Here is a 27309-nt window from a genome sequence, read left to right as displayed (position 1 = left end):
TCACGGGAACGCATCTTAGCTCGTCAAAAACCCTTTTCGCATGTACACGAAAGAAATGAAGGGGGATAAGGAGGGGGGGGGGGGATTGATGACGTCGCGAGTGCACACCATAAAGCCAGCCCGCTAAGCATTCCGAATCGCTGTCGTTCTATTGCACGGCAATGCGCAAAACTAAGGCGCTCTCTCCGCCGGCGCGATAAGAACGCAGAGGAACGGCATCAACTGACACACAAGGACACAAGGAGCATAGAGAAACGGCTCACAGCGTCGCTGCTGACGGAATGAGCCCCGGCGAAGCGAAAAAGAGAAGAAAGATAAAGAGAAAAGCGCGGTTACGTCTTAAGCCGCCGATAACATCGCGTCCTTTATAGCGGCACGCGTCAAGGTCGGCGGGGTATTAAAAAGGCAACGCCAGTCAAAGCGGAAGAAGAGAATCCACCCCCCCCCCCCCTTATCTACAGGCTTAGTGTAAACTAAACGTGCGCGCACTGACCTAGGAGGTAACGGCCGAAAGCAAACAGCATGCGCAGATAAGCTGCTCGAGCATACTGGACAACATCGCCGTTATCTTATCGACGCACATTAGCCATCATCACACCAGAGAAACGCAAATAGCAAAACTGACCCGATACTCGCAAGCGCCGCCGATGTGTTCAAGCGTGACAAAGCGAGCAAATGTGTTCGAACAGACCAGTAGGAAACTCCTCCTTCCACACAGTTTGCCAGCAAGTCGAAGGTTCTAATTTCGCTTCCCCTGAAGTGCGCGCGACAGGGCCAACAAATGCGGCGCGACTGCAATAATAACCACAGCTACTGTAATACGAACGTTTGCTGACTAGCGATCAATAGACAAAGCTCATTTCGTTCTGCCGTATCAGCTCAATGGTCTATCGTCACGCTCGGTGCATAACTTCTGGCATCGCACCAATCTGCGTTTACCGGGGCAAGGGCTTCCCCGGCATTAACGATCTTCCGCCAGACAAGCTAAACGGCGCATTCGAAAGTGCCTGAGGCCAGCCGTGTTTCGATATCTCAGCTGCGACTATGCCAACCCAGCTTTGCAGACACGGATCTTCGACGTGCATCAGTTTGCCACCACGCCGTGAACAGCCTTCAAACATCAACCCCGTAAAAGTTTCTCTCTCTTTCTAATTATGCAAGTCACCAGCCCGCATGAGATTCGGGGACTCCGAGACTTTCGAGCACCTCTTCTGTGGCTGTCCACCTGTGGCGCCAGAACGCTCCATAGTCATCACCACATACAGTCGCCACGGCCTTCCAACGGCCAGAGACTGACGTGCGTCCCCAGCGCCCCCTGCGCTGCGAAACCTGCTGCAGTTTGCAGATGCAACTGGGATCGCCACCTTGTGAGCGCCCGTGCGAACGCTGGCCGCTTTGGCGAGGACCGCCACCTGTTCTCTTCTGCACCTGGTGGAGTCTACTACCCTTCGTCCTCTATCCCCTTCAGACTACCCTGACGAGACTTTGCCGCCTCCCTCAAGGGTTGCAGGCCTGAGCGTCCATTTCAGCCTATAGATTGCTGTAATCGATTCATTTCACTGCGCACTCGCCGCTACAGCGCACCGGATGCTTCCGAATCTATTTCCTTGGACGACGCCTAAACGCACGCAATACGCATCGTAGAAGACCCGCATGAACACGTTGTGGCAACCGATAACCCCACACACGCAGTGGCCGTGGCTGCACGTTTGCCACAAGGTGTCTTAGTGGGAGATGCAAACTATTCCACAGGCAACCCACGCAAATACAGAATGCGGAAGATTTAGCTCCAAAAAGCCAAAATAAATAGAGGGGGAGGAAGGCAAGGCAGAATAGATTAACCAATCATTTCAGCTCGGCCACCCTATGGCGCGAGATAAAAGCGTTATTTCGCGCTGAACTTCCCGTCTTCTCAGCTCCAGGACAAAATTATCCGCCCGTTCAAACACCTCCCTCAACACACTTCAATTTTGTAGACGACAGCCTGAAGGAACCGCTTGCGCCCGACAGTGGGCACAAAGGTAAACGCGACTTCTCCGATCAGCGTTAAAAACCCTCGAAACGACCTCGTCTTCCGATAGGCCACACACAAACACACAACCGAACCTAACAAAAGGAAGCGAAACAACTGCAGCCGACACGAGACAAACGAGGCGCCCACAACGCAAATGAAAAAGGCAATGCGCCCGAAGGTGAAAGACCAACGAATAATGGAAGGAGAAAAAAAAAAAAAAACGAATGTGAGGCGGAGCAGGGTGGAACGTGGCACACGCCGCTCCCGTGACTCTCATTTATAGTACCAACCACAAAGTGCCCCGCCGTTTTCTCCTCGGCGCGGCGGTACTTTCTTTGCTCGTTTCTGCTGTTACGTATTTCTTTTATTTTTTTTCTGGGGTGGTGCTGCTGCTGGCTCCGGCCGTTTCTTGAGCGGACTCGCTCTCATTCCGACCTCTCCTTCCCCGTCGTGGCTCATCCATTTTTATTTCCTGTTGTGTTTATCCGACCGCAAGCGAGGCAGGCCCTTTCTGTTTGTGTCGGCACTCGTTCAGTGTCACGGCCGAAAGAACTACGGGAGGAAAGGGGACAGGCCAACGACGCTCTCCCCCTCCAATCCACTCACCCTCCGCAATCGTGTCTCTCTTCTTCATTCACGCTTCCATCGCGCCCCTTTCATTCATTCAGACAGCGCTTCGTTTAGGCGCGCACGCCCCCGCGCGCCATGCCTCGCTTATTTCCTGACCATGATGTCTAATGGCACACCCTCTCAAACGGAATAATAATAATAATATTTGGGGTTTTACGTGCCAAAACCACTTTCTGATTATGAGGCACGCCGTAGTGGAGGACTCCGGAAATTTTGACCACCTGGGGTTCTTTAACGTGCACCTAAATCTAAGCACACGGGTGTTCTCGCATTTCGCCCCCATCGAAATGCGGCCGCCGTGGCCGGGATTCGATCCCGCGACCTCGTGCTCAGCAGCCCAACACCATAGCCGCTGAGCAACCACGGCGGGTCCTCTCAAACGGAGTTCCATTGCTCATATCTCCAAACTGGTGCCATAATTTCATGATCATTTCAGTTTCAGGTGCATTTTTGGCAGCAAACCTTTCAACAATTTAGCGTTGTCACGCGCCATAGACCTATGAAAAATATTCCTAGCGATATTGTGTAGACAGGTGGATCTGCGAAATTTCAGGAACAGTTGCAACTTATCATGTCGCTTGGATTTTGTACAACGATTCTTATTTCCCTATCATTTGTTCTGCGCTTGCGTAATGCTTTTTCTTCCAATATATGCTAGTGTGAAATATTTTTGCACTTTCTGCATTTCTTTTGCATTTATTACATTCTCTTTACTTTCTTGTATCGCCCCCCACTCCCTTTAAATACCGAATGCTCATTTGGGGAGCTGTAGGGTAATATCAATAAATAGATCGATAAATAAATACACCTTGCAAATTCACCGGCTACAATTTAAATTGCAATATGTGCCGTGAAGTAATTCGGAAGTTCATTTGTGTTTTTAATTAGTTCAATATGCGTTTCGATTTCTCGTGCAAGTAATGCCTGCTTCTTTGAACAATCCAACTCAAGAACTAGAATCACGTTATCTGGAACAGGCGATTTCTCAAAATTTCGCAAAATTATCCCCCCCGTATAATAAGAGACCAAGTGTCTAACGCGTGTTCCTTCCCCATTGGCCGCCTTGGCCATGAGTGGCGCAGGCTAACACTACCAGGGCTAGATCTATTAGCCCCGAGAACGACCAGAAGGGGCGCTGCGAGCGCCGTTCGCACGACGTCACGGCAAGGATTCGCGCCTGTCCGTCTGCTACAGTTCGGCCTGCGTACGGGCGCATTCTGCAGTGTTTCCGTTCGCTCTCGTTCCCTGTGCTGGCGCACTTATCGTAGTACTATCAAATGTACTTTTGCGATGTCGCCGTTCGTCGAAAAACATATTGAAAAAGTTTATTTCCTAGACAACATATTTCCCAAAGGCAACGTTACGGTGCCGGCCAACGGAGCTCAGTCCAGAGCGGCGAGGGCTTTTTATGCGCAGTTCTACACTTCGCAGCGGTAGCTCACGTGGGTAATAAAACCATAACAGCGAACACAGTACAGAACAATCCAGTTAAGTGACCACACTCGCCGTAGTGCAACAAGCATGTAACAAACGCTGGCTATGTATGACTACTTCTACAGTATTTATTTTGATCTTAACCTGCCATAACTCATTTTCTCACGGCGAGCTGTTCATGACAAAATATCGATATTTTTTTTTTGTTGCAATTATTCACAGAAACGTTCGGCAGTAGCACGAGAACTGAACACTGTAGTCTCGATTCTGCCGGCGCCATTTGCCTTTTGAACTGCTTCTCAATATGAAGCCGCTCGTCACCGGTTAATTCAAGGCGGCGGTGACCTGAAATAAAGCTAATGGGGGATTTTAACTGTTTGCCACGCACAAAAAAGCGTTGCCCAACATTTATTCCATTTTCAGTGCTACACGCACTACTCAGTTCAACGATTTACAGGTGCTTGTTGCTTGGGGAACCGTTGCGACCGATCTGTTTGGTGAAACAGACACAGCCGCTCGGCGCAACTTTTTGGGCGAAATATGCCTTTTAGACAATGTGGCTGCAGCCAGCAAGTGACCGAAGCTTCATTCTTTAGTGGTACAACACATATTGCAAATTTCAGCATTCAGCGAAGGAAGTAAAAAAATCAATTCATACGAGGCTGTCATATAGTGTCTTATTAATGAGGCAGGTACACGAAGCGGTCTTTCATGGACTGACGCAGCGAACAGTTCTCAGTTCGTATAATTAAACACCAGTACGGTTCAAGACATCGCCATGCAGATGGGAGTTTAATTTTCCTCTTCCAGGCAGCCGAAGCTGTGCTCTAGTGCCTCGAGTATATTATCGGCCTTCCAACTGGCGCTGTAGAGAGCTGCTTCAGGGTTTCAATTCAAAGTTTCGCGAACAATGCCTGCCTCACCAAAACGTCACAAAAAGACGGTCGGTTACTTCCACTGCGGGAGGTGTCGGCCATATTGTCGATAAAGACCGCTTCAGACCACTATGAAACATTGCATGGTTTGTAATGCTAGGCTCTAGACCTTAACAACGAACCTTTTCTTTCAAGTGATTGCTATACACACATAATGCACAGTCGTCTTAACAGCCATGTAGAATGCTTTTTCTTGGTGGCTGTTTCGGAGAAAGGCGAAAGTAATAGCTTTTTTTTTTTTTTAAAGAAATGCAAGCCTAACTCTTCCTTTTACGCATTATTACGGAGCCTAGATTAGAGAACTACCAGAGCAATAAGAACCTTGATGAAAGCTTCGCAGGCAGTATCCTATTCTAACATACTGATTTATATGTCAAGTGGACGCCAAATACCAATATTGATGTTCCGTGTAAAACGAATGTCTACCATAACTAAGTACCAAAGGAATGTTACGTTTGGAGCGAAGCATCGTAGAATTGAAATTTTCCTTTCTGAATATGCAGGCGTATTTTTTTTTACGCAAGGCAGTAAAAGACGTCTAGTAAGGATAGGGTCAACCATACTGTGTGTGAAGCATTCCTGTTCAATGCTCCTTTACGAATATGGAGAAGAAGGCACGTTGCACAGAGTTACGCTTGGCGTGACGCACCCAGTGCAAATACGGTCATCGAAAACACTGCTGTTACGATCGGCGTGAAACACCCAGTGCAAATAGGACTATAGAAAAACCATGCCTCATCGGAAAGCGCAGGGTAGATCTCAAATTTATATGGGTGTGTCAGGTGGTTCCCGGTCCGGCTGACGACCCACACTGATTACGGGCCCCTGTGTGTGTGTGCGGGATAAGGGGAGTGGGGCGCTGCCCTTCGTGAACTGTGCGGGCCAAGGGGAGGCCGCCCTTCCTAGAACCAAGCGGGGCCCACGAGCTGCCGCCAGCGGCCGACAGGACTCCGTACATACCACGTGAGGTTGGCGTGGGCGAAATCCCGCCTACGACATTAGCGGGCATATTTAAGCTGCCCCGCAATGCATCTTTTTGTGTTCTCTTCTTTCCTACTTCCTCCCTGGACTAGGGGCCCAACCACGGGACCTCAAATTTATTTTAGTCTAGAAAGTTTCTCTCTCTCTCTTACCACGAAATAAACAGTTCAAGTTTCGCACTAGAAATCGCCTCGCCCCTGCTTGGTCGTGATGGTCTCCCGGACGCCTGCGGCCTGCCGACAACGCCAGGCTATCCTGTAAGCACGGAGCTTTAGCTTTTCCCTCATTCGGGTAAACGCAGGCGGACTGGGCGTTGCTGCGTAGGTGTAAGTGCGAGCGACCTGCATGGCGCAGGAATCTGGTGGCGCACAGCTCAAACAGACTAACACAGCTAATAGTGAGGTAACCAAGTGTATTCTACTTCACTGCTGGTGTAAATTTTCGGCAGTGGCGTAATCGCGTTGCTGACGAAAATTTGCCCCAACAGCAAAGTAAAACAAGCTTGGCTACTGCAATATTAGCTGTGCTTAAGCTCTGCGCCACCAGGTGGCTACACCATGCAGGACGCTCACGTTTACACCTCCGCCCCAACGCGCAGTCTGCCTGCGTTTACCTAAACACAGGACAGGCTAAAAGTCTATTAATGCCGGTCGAGGTTCAAGTAACCGGCGTCCCAACAACAGGAATGTCTATCCCTTATCGAAAGTCTGTGTGCGCGCTCTGAACCCTATCGAAATGAACTAAGCAGCGCAAGCTTTCACACTTGCCATACAAGTTGCAATCAAGTGGCATTACTGCAGAAAGTTCTGTTCACTTCGGTCCGACAAACGGCCACAAATGATGTATACGTCGGCAGGAGCATCATCCAGGTTACCTAAAATAACAATGACGTCAACGTTCACCGCACCTGACCTTAACTCCCCGCGACGTCTCATAATTGTAACCGGGTGCCGCGGTTAAAATGACGGGGCGCTTAAGTTAGCGATAACACAGCAGTTATAAAAACACAGGAGCACCAGAATTATGCAAGCAAGTAGAGAGCAGGAAAATGAAGAGTTGGAGCGCGTAGCTACCAACAACGCTTCGAAAAGTCGGCGAATGCTTGGCATGCAAAAGAACTAACAATAAACGAGCGTTCATTAAAAAAAGAAAAGAAAGCGAGGGCGCATGGGCGTAACACGCACCAGCTGCCTCGCAAGTCGTTACGCGGCGCCAAACGTGCGGCCTCGTCCTCCTCCTCCGCTCCCCCCCCCCCCCCCCCACACACACACATGAACGCCGTCGCGTTTTCGTAAGGGTGGCACAAAGACGAGAGTTGCAGAGAGAGAAAAAATGCCCTGGACTGCTGCCAAGACGTTGATTCACCTCCACGCACGTGTTCCCGACATCGCGGCTCCCTTGAGCGTCGACAGCCCCTGTCCGGGACACGCTCCGACGAGCGCAGAGCAAGCAGCGAGTGGGAAAACCGCGCCAAACGAAACGGCCAGTGCGAATCTTGCGAGTCGTCTACTGCGCAACACAAGCGAACAAGCAGGCAGAGAGCGAACTCTTAAGAGCAAGGCCGGATAGGAGGCACCCTCGCGCAGCAATTTTGAAGGAGCGCTAAATGTAATGAAGAAATTACTCCAGACTGGCAGGTAGCCACGCCCACCGCACACTTTCGGAGCGAAAAGAATCCTTCGTCGTCATAAGACTATCCTGTGTCCACACGAAGGCTCTCCCAGCCGTCTGTAATTACACCAGTCTTGCGTCAGCTTATTAGCAGAAGGGAGGGGGGAGCTGAATGCTACTAAACACCGCTTGAATTGCTAGCAGACGTCAGAGCTTCGCGGTACATTCGCTTATTTTGCAACACGCATTTCTGTAAAGTTGGAAGTACACAACAGCTGCCTGCCACGTTTGAACTTTTCGTATGCTTCCGAATATAACAGCCGCTGAGTCAACCGTACGGGTATAACTGAAGGCGTCCATTATAATCTGGAAGTGCAATCAGGGGAAGCGGTCAGTGAGGCGCTTCTATCGGCATCACGGCGGCGGCGGCGGATGCGGTGGTTCGTAAGTGTTGGCTTCCCTCACCACTGAGGCTACAAAAACACTTTGCGTCGACACGAGTTGGCAAGTTGCTTGCGATGTCAGAAATGCGTTCGAACACTTCTGCTCGAATCTCTGTGTTACTTATCTATCAAAGTACTGATGTCAAGCTTGGTCAGTATCGGAAAAAAAGCATACTCCCCCCTCCCCCACTCGAAAAAAAAAGTGGAAGAACAACAAAGCTGGTGCGGACGTTAGACGGCTTTACACAACCACCCCCAACAGAAGCTACGTACGTCGAGTGCAAACGCACGCGCGCGGAAGTACAGCATACATCCTCACTCCTCTAGGCCGTCCGCCAAGCGCGGGTACCTCATCGAGCTAAATTCATGTTTAAAGGTAACTTGCGTCAGAAAATTCGTAATACGACTTACACACAACCTACACAAATAATAGCATCGGAGTGTAATTCGAATATACGAGAAAACATAATTCTGTTACGCGGAAACTCTAACACAAACCCCTTTTCCAACTGCCGTTTTTTAGGTGAGCACGCCACGAAAGAAATCTGACCAACTAGAGATTTAACAGCTTCGCTGTAGAAAGCTTTCCAAAGATCTGGCGGCTCGGCAGGACTCTGGGCCCTCGTCAGCTTCTCCGGAGTCGACCCACAATTCCATCCCAGCCCCACCTACGGCCAAGCGCAGCGATTGGGTAACGCTGCTCGCGTACTGGTATAACGACCGCAGCGCCAAACATACCCCTGGCAGGCAAAACAGTTACTCGCACCGCCGACTCTCAACTCTCTCTTCTTCCCTCCGCTATTAAAGCCGTACACGGAAGTCTACGGCGCCCACGCAGTAACATCCGAGCCGTTACGTCAGAGTGCTACGACGCGGCCCAGCTTGCTCTCTCTACTGGTACACGCTGCCCGGGAAGCGATCTCCGCGTGTCGTTTTAGCTGCCGCCGCCGCTAACCTGCTCGTGCCCTCCCAAAAGCGTCGTCGTCGTCGTCAGCGCCATTAAATGCGGGGCGACGGACGTCCGAGGGCCGTGCCAGCGGCACGGGCCAATTAGCGGACCCGCGCGACGACGAGCCTAATTAATACGTGCGTTCGGCGCATTCTGCGCCCGCCGTCCCGCCAGCCGAGAGAGACTCTCGTTCTTCCGCACGTGCGCACACATCGCAACGTCATCGCAGGAGTACAATGACAAAACAAAAGAAGAAAGAAAAACGCGAGGGCACCCAAATAAGAAAGTCGCCGATGGAGGGACGGGCGTTCGCGGAAGCGCCGCAACTGATGCAGGCGATAGATACGGCAGCCACCGGCTAAGAAAACAAGACAGGAAAGAAAGGCGAAAACGACCCCCGTGGAGGAGCGGCGCTGGCGAGAGTGAGCGAGCTAGAAGTTGCGCCGCGCGCCGGTCACTAATTCGCTGGGGCACTGGAGCGTTACGTAATCGGGGGCGAATGGAATGGAAAAACGAGCGCGCAATACGCTCTTCCTCTTTTTAACTCTCCCCCCCTCCGACCTTTGCCCTTCTCGCGCGCCATCGAAAGCAACTGTCTCTTCCTCGCGCCGGAGGGGTCACGATCACGAGGGTTTCCTACCAATATCGCTAGGGGGAACTAGGGCGCTGCGATCGAGCAGCTACTAGATGCGCCCTAACACCTACCGCGAGAACGATGGGTAGTGTAATGGATTCGGCTTAGCTTCGTGCTCGTTACTTCAAATGTTCTTGCGTAACACTACTTAGCACGCTGTATCATTCCGAATGTCAGAACGATGACGTTTTATTTATTTTTTTTTCTGGTGGCGAGATATTGCGTTTATAACGTAGCTCTGTCGAAAATGATCGATTCGCGAAGTCAGAACGACGTTTGAAAACCCTGAAGTACGAAGTTTCGGGAAGTCCGTGTATTACACCGAACAACGTTCGCGTGCTCCGACTGAACCGCCATATTCGCACTCCCATAGACAAAAGCGTCACATTTCTCAGCGTTTTTTGTAGGAAACCCTGCACGATAACGCGTCGTGTTATTTCTCTCCTCGGCAGAAAACTTTCGTTATGCTGAACTGGCGAAAAGAAAAGGCAGAGCTAGGGAAGAGTCAACAGCTGGACAGACAGTCACGTCGCTAGAGGGGGGCGCAAGTCATGACGCAAAGGGTTCTGAGTGAAAACTCACTGACGTAAGAGACGATCTCTCTCTCTCTCTCGACACACAAACACACACACACACACACACACACACACACACACACACACACACACACACAGACACACACACACACACACACAGGGTTAGTTGTAGTAGATAAACATAAGTACCCGAGAAAGTCCATGGGAAAATGGCTCCGCGGTAGTTCATTTGGTAACAGCATCGCACGCGTAATGCGAAGACGTGGCTTGTATCCCACCTGCGGCTAGTTCTTTTTTCATCCACTTCCATTTACATTAATTATCATTTTTTTTAAATTCAACTAGTAAGTACAAGAAATATTCCCTATGATGTCCTTGGTGTCTTTCTTGGCTTCCTACGATACGACTTATAAAAATAGGGCCCCTACGTCTCCCTTCTCGTGCGTGCGCGCACGGGTGTGTCATCACTCAGATCACCAAGCCTGGCGATGCTGTAGTAGACCGCATTCAACAAGCATGATCGAATGTAATGTCCACCCTTGATGTAATGTCCTATTTGTACCCTTGATGTATCAATGAATTTAAAAAAAATAATCTCGACCTCGCCTTCGAATTCTAATTTCGCGCACCCTCCCCCCCCCCCCCCCGTCCCGGAATTAAAGTAAAACTAATACAACGGCTCCAGCGAAAGAAAAAAAGAAAAATGCTCCCATTTTAAAGGCGCAATAAATGGCAGCCGCTTTGTTCCCTCACATTCGGCGGGTCACGAAAGGGAATAGAAAAACAAAGAGGCACGGCCAAGATTTCCTGACTAATTTCTACAATCTATACGACAGGCGGCCGCGCGCCCGATTGGAAAATACGAAACAATGGACGCACGCTTTTCAAGCAGCCGACTCTAAAACGGAAACATGAAAATGCAGCCGTCTTCCCGGCGAGCGCTTACGAGCGAGCCGAGTGTTTTAATTAAGGGTCAGGACAACGGAGTCCTAGGTTTGCTTCACTCGTGGTTAACTGCGAGGAGCCGCTGAAAGCTGCGGTCAGCGCGAATCAGCGAGCCGTCGTCGCCAATTCCAATCTCGTTTACTCGACGTTCGCGAGCGACATTTCTCGATAAAGGCAGCCGGTGATCGTCGACGACGTAGCGTCGCAGTTAACCTTAACCACAGAACGCTCTCCTCAACGCGCCCGACAGCTGCGCCATCCGATCGCATCGGTATTAGGGGGCGGGGGAAGAGTCACTCCGCGGAGATGTGCGCGAAGGGCTAACGAGGATTACAGCGCGCCGCATACGAACGTGATGAAATCCAGGTCCTCGTGGCACCGGTTTCATGTAACGTCCAAGATTCGCGCCATACCAATGCAAGGCCCAAACTTTATTATCGTTGTTTTTTTTTGTTTTTCACAGCAGACTGCTTCGCTTTTCAGACGCGCGGCAAAAAACACGAGGCGGAACCGTTCCGACATAAAGATGATGTACATCAAGTAATATATGTATTTTAATGTACTTGGAAGGATACATTTTTTTTTAAACAAGAGTTTGAAGACGTCTTACCGCTTAACGTTACTTCATTTATTATTATTTTTCTTCCTTCCATCGCTCGTTGCGCGGTCCTTGGCATTTTTTTCTCGAGCTTCTTTGTTATCCTCAAAAGTATTCGCCCCAATACCAGTGCACCGGTAAAATGCAACCATTGCACACACTTCGGCGCACACGGACCACCAAATCTGACGGGACGCGCCGGAAACACGGTGCTCAAACACATCCGCGCCTGCTCGCTGTTCAAACAGACGACGCCCGGCTCTTGTCACGCAACAGCGGAGCTAAATATATCACACGGAGCTTTAGCTTTATCGCAAACTTCTTACCGTTTACAGAACACCGTATTACCGGAGCCGGGGATGACAGTACGAAAGTAGGCAACGACATCTTGCGACGCTTTGTCCAACTACAAGATGCACTCGAAAAACTTGCGTCGCACGTCAACGAGTGTGTCGTTAGCAACGTAAGAAACAGCAGCACTGCCTCCTCACTGGTTAAACTTTGCGTCTCTGCGTCGTCAGGTGACGCTACGAGCGTTGTTGCCGCCTACACTCGTAGAGTTCGTATATTAGCCAATAGCCATATGCGTGCACTTCTAGGGCAACGCTATTACAGTGAACTGACCCGGTCTTCCACAAACGCTAATACGTTTACGGACAAGCTGACGCTCTAGAAGCTCTCCACTCGTCGCTTAAACGCCCCCGCGTCCCCGCTTATCGCGAAGCGCTCGAAAGCCGAGGTCCGCCATCGTACGTTCCGCCCGCGTCACCCGCCGTCACGTGAGAAAAAACCGGGAGGTGTCCCGTCAGCGAAGGGCCCTCACACGACGCCCTAATCGACGTCACGGCGACAATTCCTCGCGCCGCGAACGGCGCGCACCTAAACCCAATATATCCCCGGGCCCACGCCGACCAGCGTCGCGACAACCCCCTCCACAAACGACAGGCACACGTGCGACGGGTGCGGGCATTGCGACAGGCCCGCCGATCTCCAGCCGCACGGGAGGGGCGCCCCACGAGTAACGACGTGCGCACAGATAAGCGCGTCAACATGGCTGCAGCGACGGCGAATGCCAGAGTGCACGCAGCCCTTCGGAAAGGCAAAGCGAGCGATTGCGGGGAGCCCAGGACTGCGGCGATCGCTGTGGGAAGGGCAATTATTTCCCGGATGACCGACAGTTGTCGATGGGGACGGAACGTGGAAGACAACAAATAAGGTTGAAAAGGAGCGCAAGCAACGCACCACACAAAGAGACAAAAAAAAAAAAGAATAAAACAGAACAGCGGTATTGGCTAAGGATCAAGGCACCATCGATATGCTGATTGACGTTAAACAGAAGCGAAGCTGGCACAGATTGTTGTGTCGGACAGCTTTTACGAAACGAGGGTCGAAATCGGCGAGATAACAAATCATTCGATGCCACCAATGCAGAGAATTAAGATTACCGACTGTCACGGCGTGTCATTATTCGATTCGGCGAAGCACCGATCAATGGGCACCAAAACGGTCGTGCGAATAGGGACACCGGCGAGCAAGACGGATATTGCCGGCCACTCGGCAAGCGGCCGAAAAAGTCGAAGGCAGGCTCTTATATATATATATATATATATATATATATATATATATATATATATATATATATATATATATATATATATATATATATATATATATATATATATATATATATAATTTTTTTCTTTTTTTTCTTTTCATTTTCTGTTGTTGGCGCGACCGTGTCGCCCCGGCAGCTTTTTGTAGGAAGCCCTGTGTATTCTCTGCCCCGCGCGTGGATTGAGAAGCTTGCTAGGATGGCAGGGCTACGAATACTCCGAAATATGTGGTGCCTCTGTGCAGTCCCGTGTCCATAAATTGCTGACAGTGTGACAGTGACAGTGTTCGCGCCAATGGCGAACAAATGACAAGCCATGACACCGACCTTCCATTGAAATTGTTTTCCATAAACATGCTCCTTTTTAACATAAATATGAATATTTTTACAAGAGTAATGCACTACAGTGTTTCTTTAAATTATATTTTTCTTAAATTATTTGAATTCTCAGAACACTTAAAACTGGCCAAAGCAGCTCAGCAGAGAAGTGTTAACGACACTCAATTAACATCCTATACAGACTAAATTTCTCATGCAGACGATGGCGTGGGGTCGATGAGGTTAAAGACACATTCCTTTAACCCCTTTGTATTCACTTTTCATTCGACGTCTTTGGAATTATTTGAAACATTTTCAGTCTCTTAGACTCACTACATGGAAAATGTTTTCTCTGGAAGCCGTTTAGAAGCATGGATGAAACCAGCCACCTGTGAAGTCACGCAGTGTCAACCAAACCATACATGCAAAGATCAGCCAACTCTCAGCTTTAAAAATACTACTTTTGAAGTGAAAGAACATGAGACTGTGGTAAAAATAATAAAAATGTTATTATTTAGCCTCCACGAAAAGATTAACAGCTTTGCTTCACAGAAACGCTGTGAACAGACATCCCTCTCTTTAGCTAGAATGGTCTGCACCAGAGACTAAAGGAAATATCCACGAGTTTTTCCTGATTTATCTAACAGCAGCCAAGCTTTGAGACACTGTTACACACTGGTTCTGTAGAATAGATAATGGCACGAAATGTAACATAAATATACCTAAAATAATTGGTGAACTATGACAATGACAGATAAGCTACAAAAAACTGGAATTTCATTATGAATTCACAAAAAATGGTATGTATGCATATGCTGCAGAGTTTTATATAAAAGAACGAATTATGAAATAGCTTCCCATGAAATGTACAAAGGCTCATCTATGCCAGGAAAGCCATTTCGGTTGTTTTAGATGCAAAAGAACAGGATGCCCTTCAAATTGTGGAGGGTGAATAGCATCACCACTTGGTCCCCTTAATCTGCAATAGTCGGACTTGTGCAGATGTCAGCGGGCTTCATTCTTGGACTTGCCGCACTACTGCTGTGACAATTTGCAGAACGGCATGCACCGACACTGAAAAAATGCGTGCTGCAATATAACCAACCTGGATGTCATACCACTAGCCCAGTTGTGAAAGTATGTTCCTGCTGGCCTGTTTACAGAGCTCACAGCAAAGGTACAGCAAACTGTTCCAGACAACAAATGTCTAAGTAACCTTGACTGCTTATTTACGGGCTCAATGCAACACTTCTACACCAAGAAGCTTGAAGGAGAACAAGTGGCCCGACTTGCTGACAAGCAAAACATAACTGCTCCGCGTGGAACACATACTGTATACAAACAAGCAGCTAGAATTTCAACACAATGGTCATCATCCAATTTTATTTTGCCCGATGTATAACCACACAACACCAAGGCCTCAGGGTTTGATGCAAATAAGCATTTAGGTAGAAGGCATTACTTTTGTTTCTTCTTTGCTGTCACCCTTCTCACATCTTTTCCGAACCGAGGCGCAAGAAAAAGCTCCTCTAACCTCTGGTGCAGTGCAAAGGCTGAAATAAAGTATAACTTCTGCACCCTAGACCATCAAAACCATATTCTATAGCATTACGCTTCGCAGACACACTACCTCATCTACAAAACCATGAAACATGCCAATTTCAGGGAGTGAAGGACGGAAATGGTTGACACTACTACATAGCTTCTAACCAGTCAATTTAGAGGTAATTTTCCCGTACAAGCTTGGGAAATGAAGAGCTCAGAGCAGACCCATACCTGTTACTTCACAGCCTAGTGTAGTTGGTGAAAAGAGGCGCCAATGAAATCTGGCAGCTAACAATGTTAGCAAAGGCAGCCAGCTAGCGAAGCATAGTCATTCAAAGATAGAGCTTATTGACTTCGATCAGTGAACTTCCATGTCAGCCAGGCAAAGATCCTCAAAATAGCAGAGAAAGATGTAGTAGTCCCCCCTGACAGGTGCACATTGCATCTTCCCATTTCAGGCTACGTGCTTAGGCTACAGTGCATTCCTGTGCACTCCACAATACAAAAGTTTGTGTGTAGGTTTACCCACAGTGCCAAGGGCCCACTGCTGGTGACGCTGTCTGGAAGCCTTCAGCTATGGCAGTAATACATCTCAACAAACAACAATTGCCCAAAGCTGCTCGATAGATGGCCCCCTCCCCCACCCCCCTCTGCTGGCAAACCATACATGGAGCTCGCTCACGGTTTGCTGATTTAATGAAAGAAACCCAACTTACCGACTGATGTTGCTGCTGATGATGTTGCTGCTGCTGCTGCTGCTGTTGTTGATGTTGTTGTTGCTGCTGCTGTTGATGTTGCTGCTGCTGCTGCTGCTGCTGATGTTGCTGATGCTGTTGATGTTGCTGCTGCTGTTGTTGTTGCTGCTGTTGCTGCTGCTGTTGTTGTTGCTGCTGCTGTTGTTGCTGCTGCTGCTGCTGCGACACTGAAAGTCCTGGTGCACCTGATGAAGACATGGAAGAAGACGAGGATGACGAAGACGTAGGGGCCACTGATACAGAAGAAGACAGAGATGACGACGAGGGTGCGGCCGACGTGGGCACAGCCGAAGAGGAGGACGAGGACGGGGGCCCGGGCTGTGGGTAGCCTCCATAAGCCGACGGGTGAGAGTTCGGCGTGCCCTGCCGAGATGGAGGACCATCAGGGCCGCCACCTCGAGATGGTGACGCCGAACCCTGGGCTTGCGGTGGCGGTGTGGGCCTCTCCTGCTGGTGAGGCGATGGCGCAGGAGAGGGTGGGTGGGAGCCACCCACTTGCCCAGATGGTGGCTGGGGACCGGTTGGGTAAGGTAGCATCTGCACAGGAAAGCATACAGAAATAACAGCAGTTAGAACACGTGTGTGACCAAGCTTGGGAAAATTTTACTTTGCTAAATTCATTATGAGTAATATACTTGGGACACATTCTGGGACAATCACTTTTGGCAATACTATCGCCTCCACCATGAGGTGTGCACTGCTTGCCTTGTTGAGCAAAACCAGATAAGCAAAGCCAGATGAGCAGATTGGCTGGTTGAGCACTAAGTCACGCAAAGGTAACAGCATGATCAAAAGTGATTATCGGACAATACGTCCCAAGAACCAAGGTAACCTTAACTAAGCCACGAGACTGGCAATCACCTAATTTGTCTAATTAAATGCCTTTAAAAAGAACCTTCACACACTATGCAAGCAGCCAGTGGGAAACACATACGATACAGGACCCAGAACAGCAGACAACTGGAGGAGTCTCCTGTGTATCGGCATGGAAGATGAAAGGTTTCTGTTCTACTTCAGTTCGGCTTTTAAAAACAATGCAAGAAAATATGCGGAAGTAGACAAGGGCATGGCAGCACAATCCCATTTTAGCATTTCAGGGAACAGAGTGCGATAGAGTGCAACTGTCGACTTTCAAACGTCATTCCACTGGCGCTACAATGCTCTTACAAAACATGAACAGGCCAGGTATGAAACTTCCTTGCAAGCATCAAGTTCTTCCAGTGACGGCAGATCTTACTCGAGGGTCATTCTACCCAAAGCGTCCCAGACCCAAACGAAACCATCACAGATACTCGTGAACAAAAAATTGGGCTAGTTCGTGACTATCTGAATGAGGTTTCACTAAAGCCTTTTTCTTTAAAGATTAAAATACAGAATTTGATTGGAGGTAACTTTTTAAAGGGTCCCTCACTGGGTCTGGCCATTTTCAGCTGACAAGCACAATGCATGCAATACATGTTAACAATCGTGTCTGCAAAGTATTACACCACTATGCGCTGTCAAAAAAATCCCACATTTGAAACCAAACATTGTGTGCCCTTCTCCTCACAGGCACTGAGCTCCCAGCTGGAGAGTCTGGAACAATCGCACAAGTTCGCCTACGTAAATTGCAGTGCTTTTACGTCACTCACAGTGACACCTGACAGATTTATTCAAGGCGACATCAGCTATTTGTTTGATCTGTTGCTTCAATAGACGATTAAACCTTTAGATACAAAATGAAACTTAAAACTGCAGGCTTGCGAGTCTGTTTTACGCCATGCAGTAGCAAGAGGGACATACTTCCATTTCGTCTACTTGTTCCCACGTCATGCAGTACTAAACTATGTGCCATTTTCTATCGGGTTCCAATGTGTGATCGTGCTCTTTGATCTGCTTGCATCTGTTTCGGTGCTTGTAACCGTGGCACTGACTTACACCACTAACCAAGTGTAACCATGCGCTGTGCCAAACGGCTCGCGCGTGAGACCGTCACCATAAGTGCGCCACTCAGCAAAAACACAAGAGGGGAAAAAAGGGCCAAGCCCGTGAGGTATGCGTCACGCGATCCTCCAGCTCCAGTATCGGAGAAAGCAGAGAAGGAATTTCGCTTAAGGAGGCTAGACAAGGGCAAGTGAAGAGAGTGTCTATGTTTGCGGTGAAAACAATGGTTTCACAGCACTCCAAATATTTATGACTCTGCTATTAATGAACTAATTTGAAAAATTCTTGCAGCAGAACACTCCTTAGAGGACATGTAACAACTTCCAGCCTATTACTAAAGCTTACAATGCGGCCTGGTGAGGGGCCCTTTAAAATGAAGTGTGACACCATGTGCAAAGACAAATCTTAGTTTAGTTCTTAGTTCTTAGACATTCTGAGTTCTGCTTGCATTGATCTTTCATGTGACGTCATAATTGAACGCATGAAAGGATTTTGCACATTTTATTAGGCTCAGTAAAAAAGCTATAATATTGTGAGTTATTCAAAATAAAATATTATTGCATAAATATTGTTAATGTTTCAGCCACCATATATTTCTCCCACTTTCTCCAGTTGCTATATTTTATGCTAAAATAAATGTATATTATTGAAGAAATGTGCTTTTCAAGAAACTTACTCTATGATTGGCAGAATATGACTTTTTCATCAGATTCACACCTAAATTATGCACGACTGTCCTCCAGATAAATATAAAAGAGATGAATCATTACACACACCAACCTCTTGGCTTGTGATCCATAAACTTTTGTTTGAGTAAATTTTGTTTGAGGCAAGAAAAAGAAAAACTGAAGTCCACAAACAACCTCACCGCTAGGTACTGCCCAATGAGGTTATATACTTGAACTTCTGGAGTGGAGGTGACTCCAAAAGTGAAGCCGGTCAGTGCCATCTTGCTAGAGGCAAGAAGCCTGAGCCGCCATAGTGGCCATTGTATATCAAAGTGTGTGATCATCGTGTTTATTGCTTGTGCGCTGTTGCAACAGTGTTTAACTGATTTTGGCATGCTTTCCTAGAGCAGGGCGACACCTCAGTAGGTCATAGCTGCACCACTCGGCAAGGTGACACCTGTTGTAACGTGTCACTTGTAACAAAAGCTCATGTCGTCTACCCAGGACTGTCGTACGTCGTGCGTGCATTTGCTTCAGTTGGCAACGGTTGGGAAGGTGCTCGTAAGATACGCGTATGTCAATATTAAATTTAAGTTTACATCTTATAAATGCATGTCGGTACGTCATCGCGTGCGGTTCTTATGTAGTGCATACGTGGGCTACATGTTAGGAGGAGACTTCCCTGCTGGCTTGCAGAGGCCTTGGGTTGTGCCCGCATACATGAGCAATGCACTTGTACAACAACATACTCTGTTTGGTTTGAACCGTGTATGTTCCGCGCTGCGACTTGTGTTTTAATGGGGGAAACCAACGAGACAAACGCATACACAGGAGAACACGTGAGCAAAAAAAATAAGAGGGGCTGGGAAAGTTTTACATGCCAAAATCACTATCTGATTATGAGGTACACTGTAGCGGGGCACTCCAGTAATTTGGACCAGCTGGGCTTCTTTAGCGTGCACATAAATCTAAGTACACGAGTGTTTTCGCATTTTGCTCCATCGAAATGTGGCCACCGTGGCCAGGATTCGATACCGCGACATCATGCTTAGCAGCCCAACAGCATAGCCACTAAGCAACCGTGGCGAGTAACACCTGAGCCGGATGAGTGCAGGATTTTCAAAGAAAGAGTTGTAAGTTTAGTGCTTGTCCTGACCACTTCTCCTGCGTACGTGTCTTTATGTTTCGCAAGTTTCTTGTTGAACAATTTGCACCAACTAGCCCACAAAGATATTCTGTTGCGAAAGCTGAGCTTAAACACAACAGCTTGAGCCCTTTGATAAGAATACTAAATGAGGGGATTGTGAAGAAACAGCGTCAACACTGCACCCAAGATTGTAATAGTTAAAGATTAATGAATGCAGAACCTGCATTACAAGCTGAGCTTGGTATAGTGAACTATTATATGCATCATAAATGTTCAGGTCTCTATTGGAAATATTTTCTACTGTTCAGGTGTATGTGTAGCATTTCTGACTGATGTTGCCATGTATGTTACAATAAGAAGTTCTAGACACGATGGATGAGACTCATCAACTTTTCTGAACACACATGAAATGTGAGAGACTGTCTGCAGTAAAGTTCATGACGCAAGCTCAGGCTTGCGTCATGCTAAAGGATGCTAAATACATAGCTTCTAGCGCCTTGTGTAAACTAGCTCGGTAATGTGTACTAAAATAGAGAGTAATTACTTTATCTGCATGTAAATAAAGCAGCCACAAACATAATGTAGGGGGGACATTCGGGCTCACAAAAACAGAAAGAAATTGCTTGCTATAGAAATTACTTTACCAACAGCGATTCTTATTATAAAAACAGGAAACAATGTAAAAAAAGAAAAAAAAACAATGCCTGAAGACCTTTATTCATCGTTACTTCAAACTGCCATTGCAAAATAAAGTGAAAAGGCAAGGGCTGACGTATTTATCACTGTCGGCGAAAACGGCATTATCATTCATAACATCCTACAAGGTGTTATTGAAAAACATTCCTTCAGAAATGCCCGCGACACAAACACAGCAAAGGTTTACGCGGATGGCGCAGTGATACAACGCGCGACTTCGAAGACCGATCACTTGACATGGCACACAGCAGCGCCTACCGTACCTTTCATGCCGATTAGTGGGTAAACAGTGATTAATGTTCATTACAGACTCACATCACACAAGTTTATTTTGTATGGAGAGACCATTCATAATTTAATCAAGCGAGAAAGTGTGACTGGCAAAGCATCCCACTGATAGCTTTTCTCAAAAGTGTGCAAGGATAAATCGATGTAGGAATATTTTTTTTTTTTATCGGCAATGCCGACATGCAAGTACGGACTGACGTACTTTCTAAAGGGTTTCCTTTTTCACTCTTCATCGCAGAACCGTAAAGAAAGGGAGCACCATGCGTATTGCAGGGCCGCCTATGCTGTAGCCGTGGTATTTTGCCTCTAGAAATAGGGCCGGCGGCGGCTGGGACTGCCACTCCAGAAGTTTAATATAACCTCCTTGGTAATGCTTAACTCCCAGTAGACACATTGTTTTTTCAAAATCAGAGTGACTACTACAGCGACTCTGGTGTTGCAGATTTCACCTGCTTCAGAAACTTGCCTGTATAAACTTGTTCGATTCAAGTAGCGCACTGCCATCCTGGCAATGGAAAGTTCAAAGAAAGACGAGCAAAACTTATTCCCGAGCACAACAAATTTTTCGTAATAACAGACATAACATTTGTAGAATTGTAAAATGAGCCCAAATTTGTAAACATTACGGAAAATTGAGGAGAGTTGGCAGTTATGCAAATTCTACATTATCCATGCAGGGTAGTTTAAATATAGTGTGAAGTCTGCATCATAGGCAGAATATGTTTCTGCTTGACAAGGCTTTCTAATGGCCACATGGAGTCATTTCTCTCAGCTCTGTCACATATCTGTAAGGAGCCACTGATTTACAAGTTCCTCCTGTCTGGATTTCAGTTCTGTTGATGGTTGTCTGGCCAGCATCCTTTGACTGAATTTATTTCTTCTTACCACAGAAGTCTACCAATGCAGTTCCGAACAAAATCTAGGTATCGCAAGTGGTTTCACAGCTAAACCATACAAGACTGCCTTTGTTATTGCAAGCTGCGACATCTACACCTTGAGCCTCAGGCACACTGGTTTAGTGTATCCCTTTAGTGTATATGTTTAAGCACCAACAGTTGCCTGTGTGGAAGACATAGCAAGGTAATGTTATGATCACTAGAGTTGACATTTATCAGAACTCAATAAAAAAAGAACTCATCACACTACACTGACGGCCACAATTTACATACCTCTACAGTGTACATGGAAGAATGACTCTTCTCTGCCTGTAGTACATATAAGTCCATTTGAGACTGCCATGTGTGGCTGTCAAATAAAATAAGATTGTGTAATATGCACCGTCACTTATTGTTTCCAAAACCTAAATATAACTTGTGCACCTGCTGCCTCACTAGAGGTAAACTTCACATCTTATATTCAGTGTCTCTCAGCGAGGTTTTCAATGGAAAGTAAAATGTCAACAGAGACACTACTGATAAATATGGGCCAATAAGCAAGTTCCAGGTCAAGCGGGTGGCTTGCAACCCTCATGTGGTTTAAGGTGCATGCATAGTGTGCCTGTGCCGTAAAGGGATACCTGGTTGCCTGACTCACCAGAACTCAACTTGGATTGAATTACAACAACATGCAGTAGAACTTTGCCAATACACTCCTGTTTGTTCCGTTTGCTAAGCTCTTACACTCTGAAGCCTAGGTTGCGTTTATCTGTAATCTGGACAAGTGTGCTGTTTATGTTTCTCTTCCTGGTTGTTACATCCAAAAACAGTGACCAAGCACAGCTGGTACAGCACTTATGTTGACTGCCACATCTTGCCACTGAAAACGGTCACATTGCGAAACCTGCTGTGTTGCACAGAAGGGTCATCATCACCATGCTAAGATGGTGGCCCCCTAAACACAGGTTCAAGGATGCTGTCTCCATCTTCGATACCTTCCAAGGTTGCTTCGATATACTAAGGCTATGTGGAAATTGAAAAGGGGGCATGAGTGCTCGAAAAGAGGCTGTTACTGAATGTTTGATTGAAGCATTAGATGAAAATTACAAGCTTCATTTAGTGATTCATGCCTGTAACTGCCCAAGAAATTGTTTAGTGTTCAATCTAACTGCCAGCAGCAATAATGAGCTTTGCTGAGCATGCTTTGAATAATTTGTTGGCTTCCTAATAAACTACAAATGAGGTTTGCATGAGTGCAGGTTCTTGGAACTTAAGCAGTGCTACAGCAAGCGTTACCGGATGTTACCTTTTCCAGATAACACATTCTTTTTCCATGGTCTCCAAAGGAAGTATCAACAGGGTTGTACTGTACTTAAAAACCACACCTCGTACACGCATTGCTTTAGTAGACGACACCACCACGTATACAGGCAGAACATGTACGATATATGGTGCGCAAATGTACATTTCAACAAGCTTTTTACTTATCATGATGGAGGAGGCTGGCAAGGCAAGCCACAGAAACGGCTTGGAGAATGAAGCTTTAGCCTTGTCCAAGCCACTTTGTCCAGACTTTGTTTACTTTGTAAACAAATAGGGGCAAGTAGCAATTGTAGTTGAACGCAATATAGCACTGCATGAATCACACTTGTTTAGAGAAGTCTAGCCGCCGGATTCAGCTGGCGCTATCTGCTCGGTTCGAGACCTAACCGCATACTAGTGCATGGAGTGGAATCGCACCAGCATGGCCATGTGTGGTCTTGGTGCGGAATCGGCCTGCACTTCACCGCCACTTCAATGCCTGCCACCTGACCACTCTAGACAAGTGTTAATCACAGTGTACGAGGAAGCGCTGGTGGCAGTGGACGGCGCCACCGTCCATGGCGAAGACTGACCTGCTGCTGCGGATAGCCCTGGCTAGGCGGCCTTGGCTGACCCGGGTAGGGCTGCCTCTGCTGGTACTGCGTATACTGGGCCGGCCCCATGTAGGGCCGCTTGGCGGCCGGACCACCGGCGCTCGCGGCCCCGCTGGCACCAGCACCGGCACTCGCAGGCACTGCACCGCCACCACCGCCAGGATCGTGCATGCTGCCGCCGACCTGTGGGACACACAACAGAAAGGAGGCGATGTCACGTGAAGCTCACAAAACTCAAACAGCAACACTATAGGGCTCGGGCAAACTATGCGACACTTGCACAGCACAAGCCTGCACTCAATTACACCAAACTTTAGTGCAGTGCAACTATGGATTGCGCCAGGGAACTAGCGCCGAGAAAGAGACAAGATCCTTGTCCATCGCTGAACGGTTTCCACGAAGCGCCAACTGAATGGAGTTTCATGGAAGGATCAGGGCCACACAATCGGCGAGCCGTACTCTTTACCAAATGCGTGATAGCTTACGCTACACCCCACCGAGTTGGCAAGACTGAGTATCGGCGACTTGGTGCAATGTTACGACTGAAAAATGCTAGCGGCAAAGCAGATTTGAAAGAATACGGACGAATCCCAGTGACGCTTCAGGAGGTGCCCTAGTCTGAATCATAATTCCGTATTGATCCTTTCGGATAACGATGATTCAATGTCCCGTACATTGCTCACTTTCTTAGTTGTATGTGAAAGAAGTGGCCGGCAGAGCTATTTACTGGACGTGTTGTGGCTTACCTTGGTCTTTCTATAGGTTAGGTTTCCCACACGCAACAGGAACAAACAATAGAGTAATGTCCATGGATATATTTTGTTGAGCATGATACCAACCATTGAGCGAAACTGTCACTTGAAAGGAGAATTTAAAGAAGCAATGACAGGAAACTTATAAAGGTAAAGATAAACAATCAGTGTGGACTGATCAAGTATTCTTCCGAAACTCAATTGCCCTTAATTTATCAAAAAAAAAAAGATTGTTTACTGGAAATGAAAAATGATGCAAGTGGCCTTCTCAATGTTGTGCTAAACTCGCCCAGTCCTAGCGAAAGATAAAACAGGGAGAGAGACTCGCAGCGCAGAGAGAACTGGCAGCATCTTGACCTCCTGTCAAATCGCAAGACCTCTTGCTGAACAAAGAAGCAATCCAAGCAGGGGTCAAAAAAGGAAAAAGAAATACTGACAAAAAGAAAACAGTGCGTAAGCGGGAACATCGTGGAACCACCGAGATAATGATCCACACAAAACGGTTGATAATGGCCACGCCAACTGCGCTACGAAAGGAAAGAGAAAATCAAGCACTTTCGTCTCAAACGAAAGAGAAAAAAAAAACAGCAAAGAAAAAGGCGTTCGCCAGTGACTAATGATAGGAGCGAAGGCCAATAATAAACAAGTAGAGCATACACGCCTAGCGAGCGGCGATGAACGAGAAATAAGTATTAAAAAAAAAGAACAAGCTGCGCACACTCATCGCCGAAGAACGCGGAAGCGTGGTTGCCCAGGCGGGGCGAGGCAACAATAAAAGCGCGATGAATGAATGAACGAGAACGTAAGCCGAATGGGAGGGAAGTGACAATAAATGGCGAGGAGGGAGACGGGAGTGCCCCAGAGAAAAGCGAGACACGCACAGACGTGAACAAGAATAATCATCCTCCTTCGAGCACGAGACAACTCAGAGAAAAAGAAGAAAGAAAAACTAAAGAAACAGGCGAGGCTGGAAAGGCGAACGGCCGACCTTGAGGGAAGGAAGAAGGCGACGACGAAAGAAACCAAACGAAAGTGCTCGCGCAGCGCGGAAGCAGGCACGAAGAAAATAAAGAAAAACAAGACGTGAAAAAAAGACGCGAACCTTCGTCGTCGCCGGCACAGACAGCGCGCATGCGCTCGCCTTCACATAACGGATTCCCTTTAGAAAGTGGTGACCCTCCACTAAGCTAGTCTCCTTTTACTGAGAGCTCTGCCCCATATTCCAGTATACTGCACCAGCTGCCCTCGCATACAGTAGGCGTACAGTAGGGCAGAAGGCTTTTCGAACACGTACCGTAGCATGCGAGCTTAAAAAGAAAGGGACGGGAAACTTGGAGAATGAAACTAAGGACTTCTTAAGGAAGCGAAGACACCGAACAACGACGCGGCGGCAACAAAACGCCGTCTGGACGCACCGACAAGAATTGGAAGCGATAAACCGCAACCGAGGTTTCGAAACGGTCAAACGAACAAACAGCGCGGCAGGGAGTCGCATAGAGGTAGTTAGGAAGGGAAAAAAAAGAAGAAAAAGAACGAAGATTAGCGAAAGAACGAAAGATCACTATTAGTCCTAACGGCGTTCCGGAAGGAACAAACGATGTTTCCGAACGCTTCGGAAAAGGTGCGAGACCACACAGGGACGGCGATACGAAGAATCCAGGAGGTGGTTTAAAGAAAGAAAGAAAGAAAGAAATACCAACTCGCTTATGAGGCAGCCGACAGATCCAAACAATGAAGCCGCGTAAATACTGAAAGTAAACCAACAAAACAATGAAAGGGACACCGATTGAATGAAAAAGGAAAAACTTTCGCGCGCGCGCGTAAAGATAGCGTAAAGGGGCACGCCTCCCCCCCCACCCTTGCATTCATTCAGTTCGAGAATAGCGTAGTACGCTCGCGACACACGCAAAACAAACATATAAAAAAAAGAATGACAAAGAATAATGCACGGGAACGAAGCAGAGAAATAAACACAGAACGTGATGGGAGCGGGCGGGACGAGACCGAGAAAAGTCGAGAACGAAACGCATAGAAAAAACAAAAACGAAGACGAAAACATAAGTGGGCTGAGGCGCAATGCTCGAAAAGAAACAAGAAAAGAAAAGGAACGACGCCGAAGCCAGCTAAATATAGTCGGAACGATGAAGGAGGAGGGGCGAAGGAAGACACACATACAAAATAAAGAGTCATAATAAAGACGGAAACGCGAAAGAGGAAGAATGAAAATAAATGCGCAGCAGCGTACAAGTCAGATTCGATCGTCGAAACATTCTTGATGCCTCTCAAGGTCGCCGAGCAGTGCTTCTTATTTGCCTTCGTTTACTTTCATTTGGCTGTTTCTTTCAAGCGACGGCTTCCTCAATATCTGGCTGTCTTTATTTTTTGTTTCCGCTCCGGGTTCTGGCTGCGGCTCTAACGTCTCCTCCTCACACTTCCTGGACGGTTATTTACTCGAGGAAGGCGCGACGCTAAAACACACGCAAACTTTCACACCCGAGAGGGCCCTTGCGCAACGCGAAACGTGCCACGACTGCAGGAAGTGATCCGCGCAAATCTCCCTTTGAAAGTAAAGCACCGGGCTGATGCGGCCCAGAGACCTGGGCTCGGTCAGCAAGAATTGTCCCTTTATGCCGAACCCCTTGCTAAAGGAAAACCCGATACCGTCGTCACAAGAACACGCGGTGCAGTGTGCTTAGGCCTTATGAAACATCGTTCCAGCGCACAAATGAACAAGGACGAGAAGAGAAAGACAACACGAACGCCAGTGTGGTCTGTCTCGTCTCGTCCTTGTTCATTTGTGCGCTGGAACGATGTTTCATAATGCTAATCACAACCAACTAGCCCAGCTGTCCATACTTAGTGCTTAGGCCAACTGTTGGCACCAGGCCGGGTGTGCTAGCGCATCGAAAGTTCCAGAGCCGTAAATACTCTGGAAACTTCCTCCATCGAACGAATACGCGAGGAAAAAAAAAAAAAAAAGGACACTCGAATATCGAACATTTTCGCACTTCTACACAAATTAAAATGGAAAAGCTGCGTGCGGATGGCACAAAAAAAAAAATTATTTACGTTATTTGACACATGTGCAATGCTTTTCGCAATTA

General features: G+C 47.6%; 1 protein-coding gene across 2 annotated transcripts in view; it reads right to left on the bottom strand.

The window, feature by feature from the left end:
• LOC142585112 (trithorax group protein osa-like) overlaps positions 1-27309 on the bottom strand; it is a 196677-nt gene that overhangs the window by 107558 nt on the left and 61810 nt on the right. For both annotated transcript variants that reach the window (XM_075695631.1, XM_075695632.1), the window contains exons 2-3: positions 23433-23636; positions 15902-16477 (exon numbers count right to left, since the gene is read on the bottom strand). In XM_075695631.1, coding sequence (XP_075551746.1) covers positions 15902-16477; positions 23433-23636 — 780 coding nt within the window. The remainder of the gene's footprint in view (positions 1-15901; positions 16478-23432; positions 23637-27309) is intronic.

This window comes from Dermacentor variabilis, chromosome 6 (genome assembly GCF_050947875.1).
Source record: "Dermacentor variabilis isolate Ectoservices chromosome 6, ASM5094787v1, whole genome shotgun sequence".
In the NCBI taxonomy this organism is placed as follows: Eukaryota; Metazoa; Arthropoda; class Arachnida; order Ixodida; family Ixodidae; genus Dermacentor; species Dermacentor variabilis.
This window is presented reverse-complemented; position numbering and strand designations above follow the sequence as displayed.